This window comes from Hippopotamus amphibius, chromosome 6 (assembly GCF_030028045.1).
Source record: "Hippopotamus amphibius kiboko isolate mHipAmp2 chromosome 6, mHipAmp2.hap2, whole genome shotgun sequence".
NCBI classification, from domain to species: domain Eukaryota; kingdom Metazoa; phylum Chordata; class Mammalia; order Artiodactyla; family Hippopotamidae; genus Hippopotamus; species Hippopotamus amphibius.
This window is the reverse complement of record NC_080191.1, coordinates 122,267,802-122,291,374: the sequence shown is the minus strand read 5'-3', so window position 1 is coordinate 122,291,374 and position 23,573 is coordinate 122,267,802. Positions and strand designations below refer to the sequence as shown.

The window sequence follows — 23,573 nt, the reverse complement described above, 5'->3', positions numbered from 1 at the left end:
TATGCATTGGTATACAGAATTTGTTTAATACATTTCTTCTGAAACGTTCTTTAGAGTCCTTGATAAGCATAAAACTATTAGGTATAGTACAAGATTTTTAAAAGTATAGTTTAAGAAAGTAAGGCTATTTAAGAACATATTTTATCCATAGTAGTTAAAATAAAACATTTAGATACTTAAGGGAGTAAATAAACTCAGCTATCTATGCTTATCCCCTGAGTGATTGAATTACTGTTATTACTAATTTAGCATTAGTGTTTGCCCTTAAGGAGCTACAGTCCAATTGGATAAAGAAACCTTAGCACACAAAATATTTAAATAATGGTACATAATAGTATGTGATCAAATATTAATATAAGTGGTATAAATATTAGAAATATCTTTTTGATATTAGCAAGATACCAAAAATGAGCCAAACAAGTCCAAGAGTCATGGATTTGGGGCAAATCTGAAGTCAAAACTCAAATCACTGGCTTCATGATATCAAAAGTATACCTCTTTGCACTGCATTGCTACGGAAGTTTGGTAGGCCTCATGAAGAAGATAGGATTTAAAAAGTAATTAAATACTAAAAGAGAGGACATTACAGGCATATCTCATTTTTCACAAATATTGCATTTTTTACTATTTGAAGCTTTGTGGCAACCCTGCGTCAAGCAAGTCTGTCATTGTCATTTTTCCAGCAGCATTTATTCACTTCAGGTCTCTGTGTACTCACATTTTGGTAATTCTTGCAATATTTCAAACTTTTTCATTATTATTGTGTTTGTTATGGTGACCTGTAGCCAGTGATCTTTGATGTTAACTATTGTAATTGTTCTGGGACACCACAAACTGAGCGCATATAAGACAGTGAACTTATTCCATAATTGTGTGTGTTCTGACAGCTCCACCAACTGGCCATTCCACCATCTCTTTCCTTCTCCTTGGGCCTCCCTATTCCCTGAGGCAACAATATTGAAATTAGGCCAGTTAATAACCCTACAGTGGCCTCTAAGTGTTCAAGGGAAAGCAAGAGTCGTACATCTCTCACTTTAAATCAGAAGCTAGAGATGATTAAGCTTAGTGAGGAGCTCATGTCAAAAGCTGAGATAGGCCAAAAGCTAGGCCTCTCGTGCCAAAGAGTTAGCCAGGTTGTGAATGCAAAGGAAAAGTTCTTAAAAGAAATTAAAAGTGCTAATCCAGTTAGCGTAAAGAATAATGAGGAAGTAAAACAGCTTTATTGCTGATATGGAGAAAATTTTAGTAGTCTACAGAGATCAAATCAGACACCATATTCCCAAAACTTATCCAGAGCAAGGCCCTAACTCTCTTCAATTTCAAGAAAGCTGAAAGAGGTGAAAAAGCTGCAGAAGAAAAGTTTGAAGCTAGCAGACATTGGTTCACGAAGTTTAGGGAAAGAAACCATCTCCATAACAGAAAAGTGCAAGGTGAAGCAACAAGTGCTGATGTAGAAGCTGCAGCAAGTTATCCAGATCTAGCTAAGATCATTAAAGAAGGTGGCTACACTAAACAACAGATTTTTGATGTAGACAAAACAGCCTTATATTGGAAGAAGATGCCATCTAGAGCTTTCGTAACTAGAGAGGAGAAGTCAATGCCTGGCTTCAAAGCTTCAAAGGACAGGCTGACTCTCTTTTTAGGGGCTAATGCAGCTGGTGACTTTAAGTTAAAGCCGGTGCTCACTTACTACTCTGAAAATCCTAGAGCCCTAAGATTTATGCTAAGTCTGTTCTGCCTATGCTCTGTAAATGGAATCACAAAGTCTGGATGACACCACAGGTATTTACAACATGTTTTACTATATATTTTAAGCCCAGGTTGAGACCCACTACTCAGGAACGAAGATTCCTTTCAAAATGTCAGTGCTCATTGACAATGCACCTGGTCACCCAAGAACTCTGATAGAGGTGTATACTGAGATTAGTGTTGTTTTCATGCCAGCTAACACAACATCCATTCTGCAGCCCATGAACAAGGAGTAATTTCAACTTTCAAGTTTTGTTGTTTAAGAAATATATTTCATGATTGAGGTGATGTCTGCAATATGGCAGAATGAAAAGCTACCTTTGTCTCACCCCTTCAGTCTACAACCAGTAAAACATCCGCAGTGCAACAAAGGTACTTCTGCTCAACACACCAGAACACTGGAGAATCCACATAGTGGTACATCTAAAGGTAGGGGGACTGAAACACATAGAGGAGGTAAAAGCAAGGGAACAGCACAGGTGGTGCCTGCAAACCCAGTCCTCCAGCCACAACAACTGAGTCTGCAGCCCCAGAGAACCTGATAGTAACAGGGGAGGAAGGTACACATGATTCCGGCCTCCTGGACACAGCAGCTCACGTGGCCACGGGTAATTGCAGAGCAGTGGCAGTGGGGCCCGAGACCCTGTCCCTCCAGCCACTGAGACTCCAACAACTCCAGGTCCACTGTGGCAGAGCCCCACAAACCTTACAACACCAGACACAGCAGAGGCACCCATGCAACCTTAGCTCCCCTCCCAACGCTCCTCATTTGCCTCCCCCCGCCATGGCAGTAGAGCCTGCGATTCATGGGATCCCACATGAGATGGCAATCTACCATCCAGGTGCACAGTGACAGTGGCAGAAGGAAAGTACCAATGACTTCAGAGGCCCAAGATGCAGTAACAAGGGCAAGGAGTCATATCTCTAACAGAGGAGGTGGAAGGTGGAAAGGGCAGATTCTCAAGTAGAACCAGAGGCACCTCAGGTAAAAGGAACCAAAAACCTATGCTATAGTGCCACCTACTGGAAAACAAAAGAAAGGCCCCTAATCTCTAACCTGTCCCTACTTCAAATGCACTGGCAAAGAAACGTCTCATGTAGCACCATGAAGAACCATAGTGACACTGTACCACAAAAAGCAAATGATGATTTTCCAGAAGCCAAACTTAATCAGAGAATATTGCAATTTGGTAGAGAATTCAATATAGCTGTCATGAAGAAACCCAGTGAGGGACTTCCCTGGTGGTGCAGCAGTTAAGAATCCGCCTGCCATTGCAGAGGACACGGGTTCAATCCTTGGTTCAGGAAGATCACACATGCCATGGAGCAGCTAAGCCCATGTGCCACAACTACTGATCCTGCACTCTAGAGCCCGCAAGCTACAACTGCTGAGCCCTCGTACCACAACTGCTGAAGTCCACACACCTAGACCCTGTTCTCCGCAACAAGAGAAGCCACCACAATGAGAAGCTCATGCATGGCAATGAAGAGTAGCCCCCACTCGCTGCAACTAGAGAAAGCCTGCGCACAGCAACAAAGACACAGTGCAGCCAAAAATAATTAATTAATTAATTTTAAAAAGAGAGAAAAACCCAGTGAGCTATAGGAAAATTTAGAAAGGCAGTTCAGTGGGCTTGGGAATAAAATTAATGAACAGAGGGAATACTGACTGAAGAGAATGAAATGCTAAAAAAGAACCAAACAAATTCTGGAGTTGAAGACCTCAATAAATGAGGTGAAGAATGCATTTAAAAGCATTGGAAATAGAGCAGACCATATGGAAGAGAGAATTAGCAAGCTTGAAGATAAAAATCTAGAAATGGTACAAGTAGGACAGCAAAGAGAAGATATTTTAAAAATGAGGAAATTCTATGATAGCTATCCAACTCTCTTAGGAAGGGCAACATTAGGGTAATGAGTATTGCAGAAGAGAAGAGAGGGAGAAGAGAGCAAAGAGTTTATTTAAAGAACTAATAGCTGAGAACTTCCCAAACCTGGAGAAGAAGGTGGGTATACAATATACAAGTCTATGAAGCCAAGAGAACACCTAATTACCTTCTCTAAGACAAATTGTATTAAAATTGTCAAAAGTCAATGACAAAGAATTTTAAAGGCAGCCAAGGAAAAAGAGATGGTAACCCACAAAGCCACCTCATTGGGCTATCCTTTCTCGATAAAAATGCTACAGACCAGGAGGAAGTGGAGTGACTTTCTCAAAATAGTGAAAGATAAAAATTGTCTTTCAAGAATACACTATCCAGCAAAGTTATCCTTCAGATATGAAGGAGAAGTAAAGACTTTCCCAGACAAAAAAAAGCCAAGAGAGCTAATCAACATTAGACCTGCCTTACCAGAAATGTTGAAAGGAGCTTTTCTACCAGAAGCAAAATAGCAAAAAGTACACAAAACTTTGAGTCAGATGATAGGTAGACAGAATCAAAAGTTGCAAGTCTTTATCACAATAGGTTTTTAAACACTTTGTTATAGCATAAAGGCTAAAGGGGGAAAATGTTGAAAAAACAACTATAACTATTTCAATTTGGTAACAAACTCACAACATAAAAAGGGATAATTTGAGACAAAAATTAAGAGGGGAAGAGGAAAAGGACAGAACCTACATAGGTAAATGAAGTTAAGATCCTATCAGCAGAAAAAGGACTATTTTTATCTATGCGAGGTTTCAGGGACTTCCCTGGTGGCACGGTGGTTAAGAATTGCCTGCCAATGCAGGGAACATGGGTTTGATCCCTGGGCCGGGAAGATCCCATGTGCCACGGGGCAACTAAGCCTGTGCACCACAGCTAGTGAGCCTGTGCTCTAGAGCCCACAAGCCACAGCTACTGAGCCCAAGTGCCACAACTACTGAAGCCCGTGTGCCTAGAGCCAATGAGAAGCCCGCACAACTAAGAGTAGCCCCCACTCACCGCAACTAGAGAAAGCCCATGTGCAGCAACAAGGACCCAATGCAGCAAATAAATTAATTAAATTTAAAAAACGGTTTCATGCAACCCCACAAAACATAAATCTAGAGTAGAAACATGAAACATAAAGAGGAAACTATGAAAAACAGAAAACCTCCAAATCAAAATGGCAGACAGAAACACATGGGGAAAAAAAAAGATGAAGATATAGAGCAACCAGAAAACAAAAGCTAAAATGGCAGTGCTAATTCCTCATCTATCACCTAAACTGTAAATGGATTGAATTCACCAACCAAAAGACACAGAGTGGTTGGGTGAATTAAAAAAACAAGACCCAACTATATGCTGCCTCCAGGAGCTCAGCTCTAAAGACAAACATAGGCTCAAAGTGAAGGGATGGAAGATGATACTCCTAGCAAATGGAAATTGACAGCAACACAATAATAGTAGGGGACTTTAACATCCCACTTGCATCAGTGGATAGATTATCTAGAGAGAAATTCAGCAAGGAAACAGCAGAACCAGATGGATTTGATAGATCTATACAGAACATTACATTCAAACACAGCAGAATACATATTCTCAAGTGCACATGGTACTTTCTCAAGGACAGACTCTATCTTGAGTCACAGAACAAGTCTCAGTAAATTTAAGAAGATTGAAATCATATCAAGCATCTTTCCCAATCACAATGGTATGAAACTAGAAATCAACTACAAGAAGAAAGTATATAGCAAGTATATATGAAGACTGAACAGCATGCTACCAAACAATTTTTGGGTCAACAAAGAAATCAAAGAAGAAATTAAAAGTTACCTAAAGACAGATGAAAATGAAAATATGACATACCAAAAAATTTATGGGATGCAGCAAAAGCAATACTATGAGGGAAATTTATAGCAATACAGGCCTACCTCAAGAAACAAAAATCTCAAACAATCTAACCTTACACCTAAAGGAACTAGAAAAAGAACAGCAAACAATGCCCAAAGCCCATGGAAGAAAGGAGGTAACAATCCAAGTGGAAATAAGTGAAAGAGACTTTTTTTCTGCTGTCTTTCTACAGATGTGGTGAAAGTAGCCAAGAGAACTAGAATTAGGAGTGGAATCTGAAGATGTGACTAAATTGCTGTAATCTCACGATAGAAACACAATAAAACGAATGAAGAGCTGCCTCTTATGGATGAGGAAAAAAAGTGATTTCTCGAGATGGAATCTACTCCTGAAGATGCCGTGAAGATTGTTGAAATGACAGCAAAGGATTTAGAATATTACCTAAACTTAGTTGATAAAGCAGTGTCGGGGTTTGAGAGGATTGACCGCAGTTTTGAAAGAAGTTTTACTGTGGGTACAATGCTATAAAACAGCATTGCATGCTACAGAGAAATCGTTCATGAAAGGAAGTATCAGTCAGCGTGGCAGACATCATTGTCTTATTTTAAGAAATTGCCAAATCTCTTGCATTTCTATACACCAACAATGAAAGATCAGAAAGAGAAATTAAGGAAACAATCCCATTCACCATTGCAACAAAAAGAATAGAATACCTAGGAATAAACCTAACCAAGGAGGTAAAAGACCTGTACTCAGAAAACTATAAGACATTAATGAAAGAAATCAAAGACACAAACAGATGGAGGGACATACCATGTTCTTGGATTGGAAGAATCAACATTGTGAAAATGACTATATTACCGAAAGCAATTTACAGATTCAATGCAATCCCGATCAAGTTACCAATGGCATTTTTCACAGAACTAGAACAAGAAATTTTACGATTTGTATGGAAATGCAAAAGACCCCGAATAGCCAAAGCAATCTTGAGAAGGAAGGACCGAGTTGGTGGAATCAGGCTTCCCGACTTCAGACTATACTACAAGGCTACAGTGATCAAGACAGTATGGTACTGGCACAAAAACAGAAATATAGATCAATGGAACAGGATAGAAAGCCCAGAGATAAACTACAGTCAACTAATCTATGACAAAGGAGGCAAGGATATACAATGGAGAAAAGGCAGCCTCTTCAATAAGTGGTGCTGGGAAAACTGGACAGCTACATGTAAAAGAATGAAATTAGAACACTTCCTAACACCATACACAAAAATAAACTCAAAATGGATAAAAGACCTAAATGCAAGGCCAGACACTATAAAACTCCTAGAGGAAAACATAGGAAGAACACTCTTTGATGTAAATAACAGCAAGATCTTTTTTGATCCACCCCCTAGAATAATGGAAATAAAAACAAAAATAAATCAGTGGGACCTAATGAAATGTCAAAGCTTCTGCACAGCAAAGGAAACTATAAGCAAGACGAAAAGACAACCCTCAGAATGGGAGAAAATATTTGCAAACGAATAAACAGACAAAGGATTAATCTCCAAAATATATAAACAGTTTATCCAGCTCAATATCAAAAAAACATACAACCCAATCAAAAAATGGGCAGAAGACCTAAATAGGCATTTCTCCAAAGAAGTCATATGGATGGCCAAGAGGCACATGAGAAGCTGCTCAACATCACTAATTATTAGAGAAATGCAAATCAAAACGACAATGAGGTATCACCTCACACCGGTTAGAATGGGCATCATCAGAAAATCGACAAACAGTAAATGCTGGAGAGGGTGTGGAGAAAAAGGAACACTCTTGCATTGCTGGTGGGAATGTAAATTGATACAGCCACTATGGAGAACAATATGGAGGTTCCTTGAAAAACTAAAAATAGAGTTACCATATGACCCAGCAATCCCACTACTGGGCATATATCCAGAGAACACCATAATTCAAAAAGATGCATGCACTCCAGTGTTCATTGCAGCACTATTTACAATAGCCAGGACATGGAAGCAACCTAAATGTCCATCAACAGATGAATGGATACAGAAGATGTGGTACATACATACAATGGAATATTACTCAGCTGTAAAAAGCAATGAAACTGGGACATTTGTAGAGACATGGATGGCCCTAGAGACTGTCATACAGAGTGAAGTGAGTCAGAAAGAGAAAAACAAATATTGTATATTAACACATATATGTGGACTATAGAAAAATGGTACAAATCAACTGGTTTGCAAGGCAGAAATAGACACAGATGTAGAGAACAAACATATGGACAGCAAGTGGGGAAAGCGGGGAGGGTGGGGAGGAAATGAATTGGGAGATTGGGGTACCAAATTGTACACTCTAAATATATGCAGTTTATTGTAAAAAATAAAAAAATAAAAAGTTTAAAAAAAAGAAAAAAATTGCTACAGTCACTGCAACTTCAACAGCCACCACCCTGATCAATCAGCTGCCATCAACATCAAGGTGAGACCCTCCGCCAGCAAAAAGATTACAACTTGCTGGAGGCTCAGATGATGATTAGCATTTTTTAGCAGTAAAGTATTTTACAATTAAGGTATGTATATTGCTTTTTTAGACATATGCTATTGCACACTTAGTAGACTACAGTATAGTGTAAACATGACTTTTAAATGCATTGGGAAACCAAAAAATTTGTGTGACTCACTTTATTGTGACTCACTTTATCGCAGTGGTCTGGTACCAAACCTGCAATATCTCCGGGTTATCCCTGTACTAACTTTTCACAGATTTGGCAGAGACACAGGGTTGAGTGGTTTGTTGAGAGGATGATGAGGAAATTGGACTTGATGGAAGATGTATGCTGGTGAATAGTGAGAGACTAAAACTGCAAAGTTGTAAAGAAAAAGGGTTATATATATTTGAATCCCAAGCAGAGTCATTCATATAGACTTAATCTATAGGTAAGTGATTCCTGTTTTTGAACAGGGGGAAGGTATAATAAAGCTAGAATTTCAGAAATGTTAGTCTGGAATTTATTGAAGGGAAGAAATGTGGAATTAGGGAGACCAAGTTACTGTAATTTCCCAGAAATGGAGTGATGGGACCTGACCTAGGATTATGGCCATGGAATACAAATAAAGGCATAGATTCTGTGGACAATTTGAAAGAAGTACTAACAGGAGTTTGACTAGGTCAAAGCTTGAAGTATTTTCGGTCCACGTATTGATAATATAGAGCTTAGTGAGGAATGAAGAAAGAAAAAAATTGAGAGAGAGGAGTGAAAATAACATGTACCAGGAAGAAATACTGATATTATAATTTTTGTCAGAGGCTGTGTATTTCTCAGGTGGTAATTTAAGTCTTTATATTTTAATTCATATAATGTAAAAAAGAATACTATGGTTAATATCTTTTCTATATAATTGCAGATCTCTACAGTATGGAAATCAGTTCATATATCAATCAATGCCACGAATGTTATCGCTATGGCTTGATTTTGGTGCTAAGGCATACGAATGGGAAAAAGGTATAATTTTTTTGGTAAAATTTTTAAGAGACTGAGAAGAGTTATAGTTTATGTGTGAGCAAGAAACCAAATGTTAAAAAAGAGGAGAAAGACTAAACATAGACTTTTTTCAGTAGCTACAGGGCCTGCAAGTAAAAAATGTGCTCGTTCCCTGGTAAACCTAACACATACTGAAAAATACTAGTTTAAGCCAGATAATTTACCTTAAAAATTACAATGGACTGTGGCTTGTTCTGTTTGCTTGTAGTGAAAATTAATGGGCCTTGAGTTTTTTCAGTGGACTTAAATATTTTTTCCTACTTGGACAGAGAAAAGTATCTTTTCACAAATTGGCAAGTGATCTAGCTTTGAACATGTGAATAACATACATCTTAAAGCTGTTTTTAAAACAAAAAATTTTTTCTGTGAAATTGATATACTTTTATTTTTTACTAATATCTTTAACTTTGATTTTTTTTTTTTTCTAGCTAGCCGCTCTGATCGTGTACAAATGAGAAATGATTTAGTTAAGATAAACAAAGTTATCACAGAGCACACAAATCACTTAGCTCCGTATCAGTTTTTGACTGCCTTTTCACAACTGATCTCCCGAATTTGTCATTCTCATGATGAAGTTTTTGTTGTCCTGATGGAAATTATAGCCAAAGTCTTTCTGGCCTATCCTCAACAAGCAATGTGGATGATGACAGCTGTGTCAAAGGTGATATATTAATCACAATAGTGTCTTTTTCCATTTTATGTGGCATTAATTATTTAATGCTAATATGTAGATACAAGTTCCAGGATTTCTCTTATGTTAGATTTGTAGCAAGAAAATAATTTGTAAGTATTTTTAAAAAGAAATTTTAGCACTATGTCACATTATAAAATTTAGAAATATTTATTATATCAACTGAAGTGACTAGTATGTTTAAGACTGAAGGATTTATCATGTGTTTTCTTTATGAAGTATAGGAAACATTTATAGCTTGGTATAAAACAGTAACCTATTTTTTTCCAAGTTTTTTTAATCCAAAGTATCTGAACTATTAATACTAGAAAATTTTTATTGCATTATTAACAGGAGTGTACAAGTTGGTAAATGTATTGAATTAATAAATATTTTAGAGAATTTAGAAAATACAGAGATATAAAAAGAAAATTAAAATTCACTGTTTATATCATTAATATTTTGATTTGTTTTTGTATGTTTATTATCTATGCTGTTTTATATTTTATGTTTATTGTCTATGCTATTTTTATATTTTAATGCTAAATTTGGATTACATAGACATGTAATTTCATATTTTGCACTTAAAATTATTACCATAATCATGTTTCCATATTAGTAAACATTCTTTGAAGGCCCAATTTTTAAAATTTTATAAAGTTCTCTAATGGTTAGCCATCTATAATTTATTTTAACTGTTGTTGATCATTGAGGTTGTTTGCTTTCTTTGCTGTTACAAAACATCTAGACACATCTATATTTATTCTCATTTCTGATTATTTCTTCAGGATAGATCCTAAGAAGGGAATTCATCAGGTCACAAAATAGCAGCATTTTTGTGGCTATTGATAGTATTGCCAAATTGATTTCCAGGAAATATCATTCACTGTAAATGGTTATCATGCATACTGTTTAAGTTGATTTTTGTCAATCAAAAGTTTTGTTATCTTTTAAAAATCTTTTAACAATTGCATTTAACTTTTTTTTTTAATGACAGTCTTCTTATCCCGTGCGTGTAAACAGATGCAAGGAAATCCTAAATAAAGCTATTCAAATGAAAAAATCCTTAGAAAAGTTTGTCGGAGACGCAACTCGCCTAACAGATAAGCTTCTAGAATTGTGCAATAAATCGGTACTATCATAAATCTTACTACTTATAGACCAAGTTGGATAAAACTTCTATATGATTTTAGCTGGTGTTATTTCATTTGATTAATTAAACTTAAATTCTCATATATGTTGGTATACACATAAATCAAATGCTATCAACTTGTATATTTTAAATATGTGCAGTTTACCTTAATAAAGCTGTTTTTTAAATTTCTAACATATGTCCCTCTCTCAAATATCCTCTAAATTTCTAAAAATTCTTCTTAATGTAAATTCTTCTGAGAGTAAATTATCCATATTTATTAGAAGTTTTTTTAAGTAGAGGATATGAAATATATTTTTTATATAATAAATTACTCAGTTAATTAAAATCCTCTCTATGATTCTTTTCTGTCATATCTTTGAACTTTCAGAACTCATATACATTAACCCACATACATGAGAGGAGAGAAGATTGGAGTTTTGGGTTTCATTCTTTCAGTATACATTTCATTGCCTACCAGGGAACAAGCACTGTGCTAAGGGAAACAAAGATGAATGATACCTGTTCTGCTTCCTCCAAGTGCTCACAGGCTCATAGGAGACCACTCAGATGGTTATCATCTAGTGTAATAACTACTTTTCAGTAGGCTTGTGACTAGAATATGGACATGCTTATAGGAATGAACTACTATTCTACCCGAGGAGTTGGAGGGAAAAAAATCCTGAAGAATGTGTAGGAAAGGTAAAAGTGAGTGTAGGGGTAATTATAAAGAGGGACAGACTCCACAAGGTAAATAGCTAGAGTTCACTTTACAGACATTCACTCTACCATCTGTTTATAGGTGAGGAAATACAGACTACTCTATTTCTCACCTTCCCTTCCAGTAAACATCTTGAAAGAGGAATCTGTTTCTGCTATCTGCGTTAATCCTGTTTGACCTCTGATGGACTTGACATTATGAAAGATAATGTTATGATAATAGCCAACATTTATTAAACACTGGCACTTTTCTAAGTGCTTTACATGTAGAAACTTCCTGTTCTTTATGTAAAACTTTTATGTTCAACTACATTTAGAAATTCAGAATTTTTCAGATTTTTAAAGGTGATAACAGTACATATACTTTTTATTAGGTATCATCACTAGGGGTAATGTGGTAGAGTATTCCATAATCAGATACATAACTATTTATGCAATGAAACATATTAATCTTTGTACCAAGTGAGAAGTTTGGATATCTTTCTGCTGCCATATGAGATTTGGTACCAAAAAAAAAAAAAGTTTGATTTACAGAGCTATTTGGAATTTGTAATGTGTGATAACAAATTGTAGGCCACTGTTATCTACTTTAGTCATTTAACATCCTATAATGTAGGTACTATTATTGATGAGGTAAAAGAGCACAGAGAGGTTTAAATGAGATAATGTATTTTTAAAAATTAGGAAACTACAGACAGCTGAGCTGTTGTAATTAAGATATCATAGAAGTGAAATTTTTGTTTTGGGTAAGATTAAGCATTCTATAATTCAAAGTGAACAGAGAAATTAAAATGTACTACTTTTTTCCCCCCAGGTGGATGGAAGTAGTTCCACACTGAGCATGAGTACTCATTTTAAAATGCTTAAAAGGCTCGTAGAAGAAGCAACATTTAGTGAAATCCTCATTCCTTTACAATCAGTCATGATACCTACTCTTCCATCAATTCCGGGTTCCCATGCTAACCATGATCCATTTCCTGGGCATTGGGCCTATATTGCAGGCTTTGATGATACGGTAAACTGCAATTTTATATAACTGTAACTGCTTTTAAAATTAAGTTAAAATTTCAAATTAAGTTTAAAAGTGTTTTTGCTCATAGGCTACATGGATTTTATTTGCCAAGAAAAAAATGATTGGAAATACAGAAAAGTGAAACTCATTATACTGATGGGACAAAATTAAGTGATGAAATCCCATGTTCAACCTAGTATTTTGATTTTTTTCAGGTGTTCATATTGTTTTACTATGTCTAAAATCTTTATTTTTTCCATAATTTGATTTTTCCATATTCATCTTTGTCATAAAAATGGGGAACAGTAAGAGAACGAAATACAGTTTTTGTTTGTAATTTGTATTTTGGGGAGGAAGTGAAATTCAGCTAGGAAGAGCTTGATTCTTTTTTGTTGTTATTGTTGCTATCTTAAAGAAATGGTACCAGAGCACTTCTAAGTAAATACTTTTGAAAACTATAATTCAGTACTTCTGTGGCTCAAAACATTTAGCTGCTTCAGAACCAGTTACTAAGCCACATAATGAAATCATTCTTGTTGCTTGTAGTCATGCTTTGTTTTTAACTTAAGACTATTATTCAACATATTTACTTACATCTTTAATTGGACATGATTTTGGAGGACTTTGTTTTGTCAAAAATCAAGTTACTTTCCATTGATAAACACTTCTTACCATTAAAGACAAAAACTGTCTTAGGTTCTACAGAAGAGTCCTAAGAAAATGTTTCAAAAATCTTTTAAACACTGTGGTTGCTTTAAGAAGCTGCCTAAATTTGAATGTGTATGTATTTACTTACATTGCTGACAGAGTAATCCTTTTACTTCAATAGCCATTTCTAATGGGTAAAAATGTGTCTCTATTTATGAGCAAAAATTCTTTTCATAGATCATAGATAATTAAGATAAATGATTAAAATAATAAATTTGCTACATAATGTAGGTTGTATTTTCCTTTCTATTGTCAGATAACACAATATTTATAATACACAGAGAAATTTAAACAAAGAATTTTGACCCTTATTTATATATAACTCATCATCTTTTAGGTGGAAATTCTTGCTTCTCTTCAGAAACCAAAGAAGATCTCTTTAAAAGGATCTGATGGAAAGTTCTACATTATGATGTGTAAGCCAAAAGATGACTTGAGAAAGGATTGTAGACTAATGGAATTCAATTCCTTGATTAATAAGGTTTGGATATAGTTTGCCTTTTTTTTTTTTTCTTGTTTTTATTCCACTTTTTTTTTTAAGCTCTTTATTGGAATATAATTGCTTTACACTCTTGTACCAGTTTTATAGTTTGCTTTTATTTTAGAATTCCCATAATTACTATCAATGAGATATGGGCAAATAGATCTCTCTTAAAAAGAGGAAATGAAGTACACTGCCTTTTTCATTTTCACTTAATTTGTTTTATTGGGATAAAATATACATAAAATTTACCATTTTTAAATGTTCACTTCAATTCAGTGGCATTAAGTATAGTCACATTGTTGTGCAAGCATTCCTCTCCAGAACTTTTTCATCTTCTCAAAGTGAAACTCTGTTAAATAGTAACTCCCTATCCACCTTCCCCCCAAGCTCTGGTAACCAGCATTCTACTTTCTATCTCTATGATTTTGACTACTCTAGATACCTCGTATAAGTGGAGTCATACAGTATTTGTCCTTTTTTGCTGACTTTTTCCACTTAGCATCCATGTTATAGCATGTCAGAATTTCTTTCCTTTATAACGTTGGGTAATATATAGTTAAATGTGTCTACCAGATTTTGTTTATCCATTCACCCATCAGTGGACACACGGGTTGCTTCCACCTTTTGGCTATTGTGGATAGTGCTGCTGTGAACATAGGTGTACAGATATCTGTTCAAGTCCCTGCTTTCAATCTTTTGGATATGTGCCCTGAAGTGGAATTGCTGGTTTTACTTAATTTTTAAAAAATAAGATACCTTTGTTATATTGAGAAAAATGTATACAACATATTAACAAAGGAAAATATTTTCTATTTGATGTTTATCTGTAATATACTTTTTCTACTTTTCATGTGCTTGATTTCTATCTCAGAGATGATATGAAAAATCTCATTAAAGGGTTGTTATAAATGTATGGTCTTAGGGATTTTGAATTATTCTCTAGTCAGGTATTTATAAGTGCATAGCATCTTTTCCATTGGTAAAAAATTAAACCATACTGAGAAAACTTTATTGTTTTTCTATAAGCTCTTTGTTCTTCCTCTCTCTCCCCTTCCTACATTTTACTGGTACCTCTTTTATTAGCAAGAAAAGTTATGGACCTTTAACGTAGAAAAGATATAGCAGCAGATGAGTTCGTTTTTTAAAAAGAAGAATTATGGTTTATGCTTAGTTTAACTGAAAGTAATTTAAAAATTAATACCACAATAAAAATCCATTTCATAGGTATTAAGGAAAAGAATATTTTTATTTAAAATGTTGGTTGGTAAATTGGTAACTTAATTCACCGACGTTAAATCATCATTATATTTGTCCCAAAGCTCCCTGCGTGTTTTTCTAGTTGGCAGTATCAAGTAGCTTGGCTTTAATGTATAAATTTATCTTAATCAGCCTTATTACCAATTAAGTTGTTTCATTACCTTTCCTCCACATCAATGTGGTCAAATAAAACAGCCTGATTGTGAAAAACTAGTCTCAGTACGTTGATCTAGGAGGCCATATACTGATCTTTACATGTGATCCTCATGCCATACTATTTTGCTGACATTTATGTAGCCTGTCTATTCCTAAAGTTAAAAATGTATTTTTGGTCAGGGATTGTGCTTTTGAATTTGACAGGTTACAATTATAGATGTGTGCTTAATTTGTTTATTTCATACACTTCCAGAATTAAAATAGTTTATCCTTACCCTAGTATATTTCAGGATTAAGCAGATGAGATGTGAGAGGCTTTCTTCTGCTGGGATATAATTTTTCAGATGAAGCTATAATAGTAAACTGTAAGAGTAAGATATATGTTTTGGGGGACATTATAAAACTCATACTTTTTTGTTCATGCATTGTTTTAGATAAAATTAAACCGCATTTTCTGTGCCCAAGGACTTGCTGTTTCAGTAATATCTTGGAAGCAGTTTTTAAAAAGAGTATTTTGTCATTGTTAAATATATAACTATAATATTTTTGAACACAGTACTGTCGTCACATTAACACTGAACTTACCCAAGGCATTTTTAATGATATGGAAGTAAATTAAAGATACTGTCCCAGTAATTTCCTACTTTACCATTCTGAAGAATTGTTCGTCTACACTGTATAATAAGCTTTCATTGACATTCTTTTGCTATGAAATGAACGATCTTTAGATAGATTTGACATAACATTTAGAAATTTTTAACTTTTAAGTTTATGTGTGTTTTTTTTTAATAGTGCTTAAGAAAAGATGCAGAATCCCGTAGAAGAGAACTTCATATTCGAACTTATGCAGTTATTCCACTGAATGATGAATGTGGGATTATTGAATGGGTTAACAACACTGCTGGCTTGAGACCTATTCTGACCAAACTATATAAGGAAAAGGGTACTAAAATTAATTCTTACGATATAAGTATATAATATGGGTATAATAGCCGCTAACACATAATATAGGTATAATGGTTATTAACATATATCATTGTACATTTTGGGGGGTATAAGCCATAATACAGTTGCTTGGTACTATTAATATATACATAAGTAGTTAAATGATTTCTTCCTTCCTTCCTTTCTTCCCTCCTTCCTTCCTTTCTTTCTTCCTTCCTTCCTTCCTTCCTCGTGTTTTCATTCTTTCTCTCTACCTTTATCCCAAAAGGATTTGAGGTAGCTTACAAAAATGTATATGAAAATGTGTTTTTCTGGGAGTTATTGGTTAGCAATTCTGAAACTATTTTATGTGTAAACTAGACTTTAGCAAATCAGTAAATACATTGTGGCTAATGAGAGCTAGTTTTTCACATTAGAGAAAGAAAAAGAAAGGGAAAGCTAGAATGAAACAAAGTGTTAGAGTTAGTCTCCCACTGGCCAAACCTGGGATAACTTGAGCACCAAAATAAATAATAATAGTATTATATTATAACCCATGGAATAAAATAAATAGACAGGTCCACACTGATGTAAACAAATACTTGAACGAATAAATAAATAAATAGGAAGGTAGGAACAAGTTCTTCCTTACAGTAGAATTACAATGAATAAATGTAGAAGAGATGATGAAAATAGAAAATCACCAATTAGTAAATATCACAGTAATAATTGTTGAATGCAGTGGTTATCAACGGCTGCTGAAATTAGTTGGGAAAAGTAGGATGGAAAATAAATTATTTGCAGAGTCTCAAAATATCTTTCCACAAGATATTTTTTAATTACAAAGGGGAAAAAGTAGTAACTTTACAATAAAGAAACAAAACTGTAACAGGTCAGAACTCCTTAAAAAAATCCTGATAATGTAAGACAAAAACAGAAATTTCCTAGATTTAAGGACATTAGGGAGACATGACAACTGAATGCAGTAAGGAATCCTGAATTGGATCCTGACCCAGAAAAAGGATGATAGTGGGACAGTTGGTGAAATTTTGAATAAAGTCCAAAAGTTAGTTAATAGTACTATAAAGATAATTTCTTGGTTTAGGTAATTGTATTCTGTTATGAAAGAGATAAACATTTTCAAAATCTGGGTGATGAATATATGGGAACTCTGTATAATTTATGCAATTTTTTGTAAGTCTAAAATCATTTCAAAATAAAAAGGTTTTAAAATGCATATGACGCAATACATTAAAAACAAATAGATGAAGTTATTAAAGTAAAAAATAAGTATATTAGTTCCCTAGGACTGCCGTAGCAAAGTACCAAAAACTGTTTACAAACAACAGAAATTTACTCTCACCATTCTGGAGACTAGGAGTCTAAAATCACAATGTCATAGAGCCACAGTCTCTCCCAAGGCCCAAGGGGAGAATCCATTCCATGACTTTCTCTTAAGTTTCTGGTGTTGCCAGCAATTTTTGACATTCCTTGGCTGTAACATTCCTTGGCTGTAGATGCTGCACTCCATTCTCTGCCTTTGTCATCACACAGCATTCTCCTTAAGTCTGATGTCTCTGTTTTCTCATAAAAATATCAGTCATACTATATTAAGGGCTCACCGTAATGACCTCATCTTAACCTGATTATAGGGACTAAGACCCTATTTTTAAATCAGGTCACATTCACAGGTACCAAGTGTTATTTTTTTGATGGATACAGTCAACCCATAGCATTAAATAATATTGGTAAATTACTATATTATGAGTATTATGCTAAGTATTTTATGTACATCGGTTTTTTATTGTTAACAAGGCTAATTATCCCTATTTTATGGACAGTGAAGTAACTTATCCAAGTTACTAATATGTTGTAGAGTTGAAGCTCAAACACACTTGAATCTGATTTCAAGGAACTTGCTGTTGACTATTTTATTGAAAGATGAAATATTATATAAGTGTTGGTTATTGCTATTAGGTTTTTAAAACTATATATATTTCCATCCTATCATGAACATAGCTGAACTGTGTAACATTTGAGGCTAAAAATCTCTAATCTCAAGCTTGTCTATAGAAGTTTTAGCTAAACCTTGGGTACAAAAAGCACCAAACCAAGGTGGGCCTAAAAAGCACTTTATAGACTGCAGTCATATCAACCATATAATACGAGCTCACAAATATATCAGAAGGGAGAGTTCTTCTGCTTCCCCAAATGATTTGAATTGTATAAGATTAGTTTAAGAGTCAGGTATACTATGAATCTTATAGGCTAGCCTTCACACAAAGCAAATTACTTCAGAACACCATTGTAGGTTTCTTAGTGGTGATTCAGTTTGGACCCATACTGCCTGCTGATTAACAGAGAGATCACTCTAAGTTAAGTAAGGGCTGTAGCATTTTTTACATGCAGGGGCACTATTCACATTGGATTTATTCTGAGTGGTATCTTCTGGTATGTGTGGTTTTAGTTGGCATTGATTATCATCAACAAGAGGCCTCACTTTAGATAAGTATTAAGTGAAGATAATGTGTTTATTATTTCCTTATAATATCAGAAGATAAGTTTACCTATACATAATTGAAATATTTCCATTTATTCTTGCTTTTGAAGAACAATTTGAATAAAAATAGATATTTCCTATCCTATTTTCTCTCTCTCTCTCTCTCACACACACACACACACAAATTGCCCCTTTTTTCATTTGGCTTGTGTGGTTAATGGAAATCACTCTACCTTGCAGGAGTTTATATGACAGGGAAGGAACTTCGCCAGTGTATGCTACCAAAATCAGCAGCTTTGTCTGAAAAACTCAAAGTATTCCGAGAATTTCTCCTGCCAAGGCATCCTCCTGTTTTTCATGAGTGGTTTCTAAGAACATTCCCTGATCCTACATCATGGTAAGTTACCAAGAATATATTACATTGTTATGGATAGATTTTTTAAAAAGATATTTTAGATGTATGTTGCCCCTTGTGATATAAGGATATTTGATAGGCACTGTGTTTCCTTTAGGTATAGTAGCAGATCAGCATACTGCCGTTCCACTGCTGTTATGTCAATGGTTGGTTATATCCTGGGCCTTGGAGACCGTCATGGTGAAAATATTCTCTTTGATTCTTTGACCGGTGAATGTGTACATGTGGATTTCAACTGTCTCTTCAATAAGGTATGTGATATGACTTACTGTAGTTAATTGTATGTTTTCTCCCAATTTCCTTTCCTCGGCAACTCTTCTTCCTAGACATACCTGTTAGTAGTTATAATCACAGTTGAGACACATTGAGAGTTTGTTGACTGGTTTTTGATCAGTAGATCCCATTGCCCTCAGTAAAGCAACTTAGGTTGGAGAGAACTCAGAAGAGTGCTAAAGTAAAACAAGCACTGAACTTGAAGTCCAAAAGCATAGATCCAAGTTCTGACTCATTAGTTCTTAGTTACATGAACATGGGGTGTTCGTATAATATATGAGCAGTTCATTTTACTGAGACTCAGTTTTAGAGAGACAGAGTAGTTTAATGTGATTGTTTCCAAACCTGGCAACATCACCTAAGATTTTTTTCTTTTTAATGTAGATACCTAGGAAACATCCCAGGAGATTCAGATTCTGTAGGTCCAGGGAAAATACACCCATTTTGACTTTTGCTCTGCTGATATTAGGGTCTGGGAATAAATTAAGGTGGTTGGAGTCTCCTTAAGCCCCCACTCCAATTTTCCAGTGTTATGATCCTGAAAGGCAGATCCACTTTTTTCTTCCTCCGTATTCTCTCTGGATTGCTGTCTGCTGTCAAAGGAAACAAAGAAAGGTCACAGACCCAACTGAAGACAAATCAGAGATAAACTACTGATTTAGGGGATTCATACAAGAGAGGAATTTAGGGAAACTGCCTGGAGGGATGAAAAAGTCCTAGGAAAGTCAGATTAGAGAAAGCAGAAAATAAATGAACTGGACTTGATTATATTACATTACATTTCCTGTCTCAGGGATTGTGAACATCTAACACTCAGCTATTTCTTTTCCCCTCCTGTTTTAAAGAAAGAGTCTTAAAGAAGAAGAATATGAAAATATTTTTGTTTGTACTTTATACTGTGTGTATTCAGGGAGGACGTTAAAGGAGTTAATATAAGGCTAAATATTGAATGCATAAATATTTCTCTATAGTGCTATTCACTTTAGGAATTCAGTGAAAGATGACTCTATCCATCCTCTAGATCTTATCCAAGGAGTTGTATTTCAGTTCTTCAAAAGCAAAGGTAGAGTAGCATGGCTCCTTCATGATATAGGCCTCTAACATAAGTTGCAAATACAAATATTTTGAGGGTATGTTTGCTCTTTGCTAAAAGAGTCTATAGATATAAAGCTCTCAATTTTTTGCATCAAGATTTTAAAATTCTAACATTTTTACTTTTTAATGAAATGCATTGTTTTAAGGGAGAAACCTTTGAGGTCCCAGAAATTGTTCCATTTCGCCTGACTCATAATATGGTTAATGGAATGGGTCCTATGGGAACAGAAGGTCTTTTTCGAAGAGCTTGTGAAGTTACGATGAGGCTGATGCGAGATCAGAGAGAACCTTTAATGAGGTAATCATCTATATTTTGTAAACAATTTAACAGTAACTTTGAATGTGATTATTGGTTTCTAAGTATGTTTTCTTTATACAGAAGCTACTTTGTACTGGTTGAAGTAGATTTTTTTAATAACAGGTTTTAATAAGGTATATTTTACATACCATAAAATTTGATCTTTTAATATGTATACTGCAGTGGTTTTAGTATATTCACAAGATTGTGCGACCATCACTGCTATCTAATTATAAAACATTTTCATCGCCTCCAAAAGAAATTAGCAGTCACTCCCCAACTCTACTTCCCCACCATCTCCTAGCAACCACTAAATCTCTTTCTGTCTCTATAGATTTGCCTCTTCTGGATATTTCACATATAAATAGAATTATACAACATGGGGCCTTTAGTGTCTGCTTTCACTAGCATAATGTTTTTAAGGTTTATCCATGCTGTAGCACATATCAGTACTTCATTCTTTTTTATTGCTAAATAACATTCCATTATATGGATATACCACCTTTTGTTTATCCATTCTTCAGTTAATGGACATTTGGATTGTTCTGGCTATTGTGAATAGTGTGGCTGTGAATATCTGTGTACAGATTTTATGTGGATATATGTTTTCAGTTCTCTTGGTTATACATAGGAGTAGAATTCTGGATCATATGTTCACTCTAAACTTAACATTTTGAGGAACTTCCAAACTGTTTTCCAAAGCAGATGTAATACAGTATAGTCCCACTAGCAATGTCTAAGGGTGCCAGTTTCTCCACATCCTTACCAAAACTTGTTATTATCTATCTGTATTATTTTAGCCATCTTGGTGGGTGTGCAATTTTATCTCGTTGTTTTAATTTGCATTTCCCTAATGACCAGTTATGTTGAGCATCTTTTCATGTTTATTGGTCACTTGCATATCTTCTTTGGGCAAATGTCTATTTAAATCCTTTGCCCATTTTTTTTAATTGGATTGTCTTTTTATTGTTGAGTTGTAAGAGTTCTTTACATATTCTGGATATAGACACTCATGAATATATGATTTTCAGATATTTTCTCTGATATATGAATTGTCTTTTCACTTTCTTGATGATGCCCTTTGAAGCATAAAAGTTTTTACTTTTGATGAAGTCCAGTTTATCTCCTTTTGTTGTTGTTATTTGTGCTTTTTGGTGTCATATCTAAGAAGCTATTATGTAATCCAAGTCATGAAGAGTTACACCTATGTTTTCTTCTGTGTTTTATAATTTTAGCTCTTATTTAGATCTTTGATCATTTTTAGTTATTTTGTGTATCTAGAGTGAGGTAGGGATCTATATGTTATTCTTTTAAATGTGTATACCAGTCATCCCAGCACCATTTTTTAAAATATTATTTTTCTCTATTTAATTGTCTTGACATTTCTGTTGAAAATCAATTGACCATACATGTAAGGGTTTATTTCTAGATTCTCAGTTTTATTCCATTGGTCTGTATGTCTAACTTTATGTCAATAGCACACTCTCCTGATTACTATAGCTTTGTAGTAAGTTTTGAAGTCAGGAAGTGTGAATCCTCCAACTTTTTTTTTCTTTTTCAAGATTAGTCTCTTGCATTTCCATATGCATTTTAAGATCATATGGAATGATGATATGGCCTTTGTCAATTTCTGCAAAGGCCAGCCTGGATTTTGATAGGAATGGCATTGAATCTGTAAATCAATTTAGGGAGTATTGCCATCTTAATATTAAGTCTTCTGATCCATGAACATGGGATGTCTTTCCGTTTATTTTAGTCCTCTTTAATTTCTTTCAACATTTTATAATTTTTAGTTTACATATCTTTTATTAAACTTTTAAAAAATATGTTGCTAAGTATTTTATTCCTTTTAATGCTATTCTAAATGGGATTTTTTTTTCTTAATTTCATGTGTGGATTGTTCATTGCTCATGTATGGAAATATAACTAATGTTTGTATATTGATCTTGTATCCTGCAACCTTAACTGAACTCATTTACTAGTTGTAATCATTATTTTTATAGATACCTTAAGATTTCCTCTCTATAACAGCAAGCCGTCTTTAGGTAGGGATAGTTTTACTTCTTCTTCTTTCCAGTCTAATCTCAATGCCTTTTCTTTTCCTTGCCTAATTGCCCTAGCTAAATTAATGTCAAATAGACATGGAGAGATATCTACATCCTTGTCTTGTTCCTAATCTTAGGGGTAAAGAAGCCAGTCTTTCACCATTACATATGATGTTAGCTGTGGAAATAGTTTTTTAAAAGGACATTTAAAGCTCACTTATTCACTTTTTTATTTAAAAGCTGTCTACCAGGCATTATGGTAGAATACATTGGTTAGTTAGACGTAGGCAAAGGCAAATTCTCTGAAAGAGGAAGCATAGCATTTTCTGAAATGGTAGTAATGTGTTTTGTAAGAGTATTACCATTAGCTTCTCATCCTTCAGTAGTTATCCTTGACCTAAGTGTTGATTTTTTAAAAATATTTCTTTATTATTTATGTTGGCTGTGCTAGGTCTTAGTTGCAATGCACAGGATTGTCATTGCAGCATGTGGGCTCTTAGTTGAGGCATGCAGGCTTCTTAGTTGCAGCATGTGGGATCTAGTTACCCCATCAGGGATTGAACTTGGGCCCCCTGCATTGGGAGTGAGCAGTCTTACCCACTGGGCCACCAGGGAAGTCCTGGAAGTGTTGACTTTAATGAGAGCTCTTTTTACAAAGATAACATTGTATTATTACCATGATATTTGTTTCCATTTTAGTGTCTTAAAGACTTTTCTACATGATCCTCTTGTGGAATGGAGTAAACCAGTGAAAGGGCATTCCAAAGCACCAATGAATGAAACAGGGGAAGTTGTCAATGAAAAGGTTAGTAGCTTTGATATGAACTGATATAT

At 34.7% G+C, this 23,573-nt stretch overlaps 1 protein-coding gene across 5 annotated transcripts in view; it reads left to right on the top strand.

Moving 5' to 3' along the window:
* ATR (ATR serine/threonine kinase) overlaps window positions 1-23,573 on the top strand; it is a 104,212-nt gene that overhangs the window by 79,026 nt on the left and 1,613 nt on the right. For 2 of the 5 annotated variants that reach the window (XM_057738245.1, XM_057738246.1), the window contains 10 exons: window positions 8,914-9,011; window positions 9,479-9,711; window positions 10,718-10,852; window positions 12,387-12,587; window positions 13,630-13,773; window positions 15,982-16,132; window positions 18,854-19,010; window positions 19,126-19,279; window positions 20,543-20,694; window positions 23,439-23,544. In XM_057738245.1, coding sequence (XP_057594228.1) covers window positions 8,914-9,011; window positions 9,479-9,711; window positions 10,718-10,852; window positions 12,387-12,587; window positions 13,630-13,773; window positions 15,982-16,132; window positions 18,854-19,010; window positions 19,126-19,279; window positions 20,543-20,694; window positions 23,439-23,544 — 1,531 coding nt within the window. Of the gene's footprint in view, window positions 1-887; window positions 9,012-9,478; window positions 9,712-10,717; window positions 10,853-12,386; window positions 12,588-13,629; window positions 13,774-15,981; window positions 16,133-18,853; window positions 19,011-19,125; window positions 19,280-20,542; window positions 20,695-22,697; window positions 22,740-23,438; window positions 23,545-23,573 lie in introns of those variants that run through there. The other 3 variants (XR_009054237.1, XM_057738247.1, XM_057738248.1) reach the window with 3 other exon arrangements.